The 7,361-nt window shown below is 46.3% G+C and overlaps 1 protein-coding gene across 1 annotated transcript in view; it reads right to left on the bottom strand.

Moving 5' to 3' along the window:
• Positions 1 to 535: 535 nt before the first annotated feature.
• Tnfsf10 (TNF superfamily member 10) overlaps positions 536 to 7,361 on the bottom strand; it is a 17,418-nt gene continuing 10,592 nt past the window's right edge. Inside the window, exons 4-5 of the mRNA XM_021197050.2 lie at positions 2,517 to 2,621; positions 536 to 1,399 (exon numbers count right to left, since the gene is read on the bottom strand). Of these exons, the coding sequence (XP_021052709.1) occupies positions 954 to 1,399; positions 2,517 to 2,621 (551 nt within the window). The 3' untranslated portion in view covers positions 536 to 953. The remainder of the gene's footprint in view (positions 1,400 to 2,516; positions 2,622 to 7,361) is intronic.

Genomic DNA, 7,361 nt, shown 5'->3' with positions numbered 1-7,361 from the left:
TATGGCTCTGCAGGCCTCTTTCTTGGGCTGCCCTCATTCATTGCCTGGAGAGTCCATACATTCTTTGGGCAAGGTGTCCACTGATGATGGGACATTATGTTATCATGTACAGAGTTCACACTTGAGAAAAACATAACCGGTTACCATAAAGAACAGTCACACACACACACACACACACACACACGCACACACACACACACACACACATGCTCAAGCACACACACACACACACACTCGAGCACATGCACACACACTCGAGCACACACACACATACACATGCTTGAGCATACACACACAGATACACGCTCAAGCGTGCGCACACACACATGCTTGAGCACACACACACATGCTTGAGCACACACACACAGGCTTGAGCACACACACGCACACACGCACACACTCACGCATGCACACACACTCGAGCACACACACACGCATGCACACACACTCGAGCACACACACACACACACACACGCTTGAGCACACACACACACAGGCTCGAGCACACACACACACACACACACACACTAATTTTGTAGGTGAGATATTCTGTGATTTTTATGCTGACTTGCATTCATAGCTATCCTGGATGGCACACAGCCCGTGAGCACTGGGCTTTACACCCCTGGACCAGATAGCAAAGGTGAAAATTGTCAATTGTCGCATAAATATTTAGCAACTGGACGCCTTCTAGATCTCTGCAAACTGGCGCCAGGCAGATCACTGAAAGGCTACAGTGATCTCATTTTACCGGAAGAAAGCAAGTCCCTCGGTGAAACCCCAAAAGCGTCTGTGGCCTGTCGCTGCTGCGTTCCAGCTGCCTTTCTGTCACATCTGTCCTGAGGTTTCTACAGCCAGGCCATGCCCTAACCAGGTCAGTCGCTTTCCAGGCATGACTTCAACCTAGAAGATTACTGGGTATTTTAGGGCTGCGTTTGATCTTTGCTGGTCATTTAGTTAATTAAAAAGGCTCCAAAGAAGCTTGCTTCTTGATCCAGGTCCATCAAATGCTCATTCGTCACCGAAACGAAAATCCTGTCATTTTTTTTGAGCTCGAACAGTCCCCCCTGATAGATGGAGTACAGCCCGTACTCAGCGTCTCTGGACCAACAGCTGTTTCTGGCGCTCTTCATCAGCACTATGGGATCCGCATAGCTGGTGTATTTGTAGATGTACTGCACCATCTGTTTGATTCTCACCCTGTCCTTTGAGACCATCTTGGAAACTTCTTCAGCTTCCTGAAATCGGAAGTAGGTTTGGGAATAGATGTAATACAGGCCCTCCTGCTCGATGATCAGCTCTCCCTTCCTAAAAAGCACGTGGTTGAGAAATGAATGCCCTTTCCGAGAGGACTCCCAGGATTCAATCTTCTGGCCTAAGACCTTTCCATCCTTGGAGACTACGTGGAAACAAAAGAAACAGTTAGCGGGAGGAAGTTTACATCGAATGAGGAGATACCTCAGCTGCTCCACACAGTCAGTCTTTTCATTGGGCTTGCACACAATGTTGATCCAAAATCCAACTTCTTACACTTTTCATCTGACATGGACCACAAAGGCTAGTCACATGAAAACTGGGAGGCTCCTGGATCATTTTGACACGTTTACTGTCTGTCCCTCTTGCCAGCTATCACACACACACACACACACACACACACACACACAAAGGTTCGTGGTTCCCTGTGGTTCAAAAGTGTCCCTGTGGTGGGAGATCCTAGTGCCTTGTGGTGAAGAGAAAGGCTGTGGATTAGATTGTGGTGGGGGCAAGGGCTGTGGATTTTAAGATGCTACAAGGGGAGGAAGAGAGGGGACAGAGAGGAAGGGATGGGGAGAGGGAGAGGAAAGAGAGAGAGGGAGGGGAGAGGGGAAGAGGTAGGGAGAGAGGGAAAGAGAGGGAGGAGAGGGAGGGGAGAGGGGAAGAGGGAGGGAGAGAGGGAAAGAGAGGGAGGAGAGGGAGGGAGAGGAAAGAGAGAGGGGGAAGGGAGGGAAAGGAAAAAGAGAGAGAGAGAGGGAAGGGAGGGAGGGAGGGAGGGAGGGAGGGAGGGAGGGAGGGAGGGAGGGAAGAGGGATTTTTAGAGAGAATATTACTTTAAAAATTTAAAAAGTTTGAGTGTGGTGGTGCCTGGCATCCCAGCCCTTGAGAGCTTGAGACAAAAGAGTTTGGAGCTCTGAAGCCAGCCATGAACCACTGTTTCAATAAAAGAGGAAAAGGAAGATAGTGGGGAAGGAGGAGGGGAGGAGAAGACGGCGACAGCTGTGTAGCAGCAGCAGCAACAAAGGTGGCCCAGTGAGACACAGTGTTCTCTAGTGCACACCTTTCCTGAGGCCCAGCTATGGCAGAGTTAGCGAGTTCCCTGTGTGTCTTCTCGTTTCACAAACCAGTCGTCTGAGACTGGGTCCCTATGGAGCAGTTACAGTCACAGAGATACTTCAGATAGAAGTTAAACTACTTGCAACAATTCCAGAGTCCTCACCCCACCCTGCTGCCAGCCCCCACCCCAGCCCTCATGAGCTTACTTGGAATTAAGGCTGAGCTGCTTCTCCGAGTGGTCCCAGTAACGTGAGCTGCCACCTTCTGAGGTCTTCCACCTCTGGGCAAGGGAGGGGTACTTAGCTGCTTTTCTAAAAGACACATGACAGAAAAACATCAGCGCTTGTCAAAACACTTCTCAAATACACCGTCCAGCTCACACAGTTGTGTCTGACCAGGCATCCTGAGCTCAGGGCCTTCTCAAACTCATCCTGTGGTTTCATAAAACAGCCCAAAGAGTGGGGCTGGAGAGGTGGCTGCTCTTCGGGGAGACCTGGGTTTGAGTCCTCCTCCCACATGGCTGCTCACCCTGGTCTGTAACTCCAGTTCCAGGGCCAACAAGAGGATCTGAGTTTAGATTCTCAGCACCCACCTAAAAACTCAGGCATGGCTACATGCTGTATCCCCAGGAGAAAGCCCTGGGGAAGATTTGAATGGAGACAAGAGGAGAGCAGGGGCTGTCTGGATGCCATCCTAACCCTAGGACTCTCTGTGAGAGACCACATCTAAAGGGAATAGACAGACACTCTTAAAGGAAGACATGTAACAACCTCTTTTGATCTCCAAAGTGTGCATACAGGCACACACCTGTGCATACACATGTGCACATGCATAATATAAATCTTATACAATCATGCCTTTTAAAAAATAGCTTCCAATCCCCATTCCTGCCTGTGTTCGGTTAAGATAAATTATATTCTATCAACAAACAAATATTGGCAATGACAAGAAATAATACCACACTATGCAGAGTTATATAGATTAACCATTGATTCAACTGAGTCCTTGAGGAACTTGCTATTTTTTATGAGAAATACCAATTTGAAAATAAAATAATTATTTATGAGAAGGGGAGGTAAAGGGGAGCCCCTAAGCAGAGTAAGGACAGAGTCCTAGTTACTAGAGAGCTGAGGTCAGAGGAGGGTTTGCTGAGGAGATACTGTTAAGAACTTTCCGGTTACGTATCCCTGTAACTTAAAGTGATCGCTGCATCTACCCCAGGCACCCATCTAGTGACAAGGAGAATGCTCGAAAATAATCAAGAAACAGAGGTGTGCAGATAAGCAAGGCAAAGATGGTCAGGCTTTGGGTCTGTCATGATGGAAGAGAGATGCTTCCAGAGAGCTAAAGCCAAGGCCCAGGACAGAAGAAAGGAAGGAAGTACAGATCCAACTTGAAGGAAACAAACTACACAGGACTCACGCTGCCTCCCCAAGACATAGGAAGGTGTAAAGAAACGTGACATGCCTCAGGCAAACTTAGGTCGAGGTCTAGTCTGACGGGCAGAGGAGCTGCTAGGCAAGTTACAAGGTTGAACACAGCAGTCCATCCTCCAGTTTGGGAGCCCCAGAAGCAAAGGCAGGCAGTAAGTTTTCATAGGGAGGCAGTGAGCGAGAAAGGAGAGGACATTTTCTGTTTATTGGTATTAGTTATATATTGCTATCAATGTTGTTCTTGTTATTTTTAGGAAGCCACGTTTTCTTCTCAAAGCGAAAAATTCTCCTGAGCGTCTAAGAAACCAGGTAGACTGTACCTGGTTCTGAAAAGAGCATTGCGGGGGTGGGGTGGATGAACAGAGGGGCGGTGTGGGTTTACGTGGCAGTTGCCTACGTGCAGAGGTCAGAAGAGGATGTCAGGTGTCTCGCGGCGTCTAACTCTCCCCTCTCTCCTTTGGAGCCTGAAGCCTTGCTTGTGGCTGATAATCTCTCCTCCCTCATAGCTCTTACAGTACAGACGTGCATGTGTGTATCGCATCACCCCGGTCAAAATGGCACGTAACAGCAAGCACAGGGCAAGTGGGGGCCCGTCTACACTGCGGTTGCAAGAGCTGAAGAGTCCAGCCAATATGGAAATGAGCATGAAGGCCCTAAAACCACTAAACACTAACCTTCCACATGACCGCGCGTGTGTGTGTGTGTGTGTGTGTGTGTGTTCATTCTGCAGCATGCTTGGGGAGGCCAACTTTTTGAAATGGTTCATCACGTGCATTCTATGATTCAGCTCAGCTCGTCAGCTCCTTTACCAGCTGAACCACCCTGTTGGCCCTCGATGTAGTGGTCTTTATCCTTGATTTATTCTGGGGCTTGAGAAGCATCAGCCCTGACCTCCTGGCCTTTAGGGTTTCTGCTGTTACTCTGATAGAATAACCTCTGTGAGTAAGTTGGCACCTCTTTCTCACAGCTTTCAGAGTTCTTGAAGCTAGAGAACATTTCCCAAACGTGTGTGCATGCTCAGACAAGAGCCACAGTAAGCGCCACATCACTCCAATGCCAACACGGCTCGTGAAGCAGCCACATTAGCTGTGAATTCATAAGAGCAGCTACATGTTGGGAGAATATTAAAGACTACGTGTGAGGTGGAGCTACAGAGTCAATTACAATTAATCTCAGAATGTGCAATGTCAAGGTCGATGTGTCAGTTCACCATGGACCATCATGGTTACATGAGTCATGACATGTCTGCACCTACCCTTTAACCCTTTGGTTTTTAAATAGACAGATCCAGTTTGCATTTGAGATCATTTCAAGGCTATTTCTTTTTTAAAAAAAAAAAAAAAGCCTGGATTTGAGAGCAAACATCTGAACCTTTAATTTTCTTATTATTTTTCATGGTACAATGGTTCTGTCTTCCATAAGAACATTGTCATACAAATACACACTACACATTGAGCAGATTTCCCCATCCCCCTGCCTCCTTCCTATTCCCACCTCCTGTTAGTTCCCATGATCCATAGTTTCATTTCTATTTTCATGTTATATATACATATGGATATAATTGTGTGTACTTATATGAACTCTGGAATCTAAGAAAAAGCATGCAATAACCATCTTTCCGAAAGGGGTTTGGTTCACTTAATGTCTCTTCTTGCATCCACTTTCACACTAGTGATGTAACTTCATTCTTTACAGTTGAGAAAGTCCTACTATGTGTATAGGACATTTTGTCTTCCCTTCCTCTCACAGGGCACATAAATTGGTGCCACGTTTACCTATTTCAGAGTCACAGTAAGCACCAACGTGCAAGTGTATCTGTGGTATCTTGATTTAGGGATCTTTATGCACACTGGGTCCTGTGGAAGATTCTTTTTTGGTGTTTTCAGGGCCACCATGAAGCATCAGTGCTTTAATTTCATGAAGTCCCATTGTCAGTGGGACACTATGCTCATTTCATATTGGCTGGACTCTTAAGCATCTCCACCAGCAGTGTAGACCAGCAGTGTAGACGGGTTCCTGCTTTCACCAGTGCTTGCTGTGAGGACCATTTTAACTGCGCTGAGATGAAATGTCAGTGTTTTAGTTTACATTTCTCTAATGGCTAGTGAGGGTGAAATGTATTTCCTGGGTTACTGGAAATTGTGGTTCATCTTTTGATAACAGTCTGTTCATTTATTGAGTGGGTCGTATGAGTTCTTGAGTGTTCTGAGTTTTTTCATGCATTCTATATATTAATCCTCTATCTTATGTATAGCTATATATATATATATATATATATATATATATATATATATTGCTGTGTATAACTAGCAAAGATTTCTTCCCATTTTGTAGGCTGACTTTTCCTTCAATAAATGATGCCCTTTGCTGAACAGAAGTGCTTTAATTTCATGAAGTCCCATTTTCAGTTGGCAGCATTTGTGTGACCCGAGTCCTTTTCAGAAAGTCCTTGCCTATGTTTATCTTCTTTTCTCTGGTAGTTTTGAGTTTTATATTAGGATCTTCAGTGCATTCTAAGTTGTTTATCTTCTTTCGCTCTTCTGTGTGTGGACGCACGCATCGTTTGTTGAAGAGACTTTTATCAAAGTGGATTTTTGACCTCTTTGTCAAAAATCGGGTGTCTTAGGGCTTTACTTCTGTGAACAGACACCAAGACCAAAGCAACTCCTATAAAGCCAGCATTTCACTGGGGCTGGTTTACAGGCTTTGACGTTCAGACCATTTTCATCCAGGCAGGAACATGGCAGCATCCAGGCAAGCATGGTACAGGAGGGGCTGAGAGTTCTACATCTTCATCTGAAGGCTGCTAGGGAATACTGACTTCCAGGCAGTTAGACAAGGGTCTTAAAGCCCACACCCACAGTGACATACTTCCTCCAACAAGGCCACACCCTGGGTCAAGCATATTCAGCCCACCACATCAGGTATTTGTAGCTCTGTGGGTTATGGCCGTTTCCTTCATCCTGCTTCAGTGATCTGCCTGTCCACGTTCGCATCTGTGCCATGATGCTTTTGTTGTTGTGATTCTGTAGTATAACCTGAAACCAGGGACAGTAATACCCCAGCATCGCCTGTTAAGCGCAGGATTGCTTTGGCTATGTGGGGCCTTACATGCTTCAATATGAAGTCAAGATCGTCTTCTCCGTTCTGTGAAGGATGCCATTAAGACTTGGCAAATTATCTACTCACAGTAACTTCAGTGTGGTGGATGAGAAAACAATATATGGATAAAATTATATATAAAAATAAGAGGTAAATAAGGGTGATAGAAGTAATAAGGTACAGGGGAGCTTACTTACAAATGTGCCAAGGAGAGACTTCTGTGAGCCAAAGGGCTGGAACCGAGTGAGAGGGGCCAAGAGAAGGAGCAGCAATGGCGGGCTAAATAAGCCTGGGTAAGCACAGTGAGAAAAGCAAAGGAAAGGAAAGGCTGCTGAAGGGACCCTGATATAGCGGCCTCTTGTGAGGCTATGCCAGTGCCTGGCAAACACAGAAGTGGATGCTCACAGCCAGCTATTGGATGAAACACAGGGTCCCCAATGGAGGAGCTAGAGAAAGTACCCAAGGAGCTGAAGGGGGCTGCAACCCTGTAGGTGGAACAACAATATGAACTAACCA

Source organism: Mus pahari, chromosome 4 (genome assembly GCF_900095145.1).
Source record: "Mus pahari chromosome 4, PAHARI_EIJ_v1.1, whole genome shotgun sequence".
Lineage (NCBI taxonomy): Eukaryota > Metazoa > Chordata > Mammalia > Rodentia > Muridae > Mus > Mus pahari.
The sequence above is the reverse complement of the archived record's forward strand: the minus strand, read 5'-3'. Positions and strand labels throughout refer to the sequence as shown.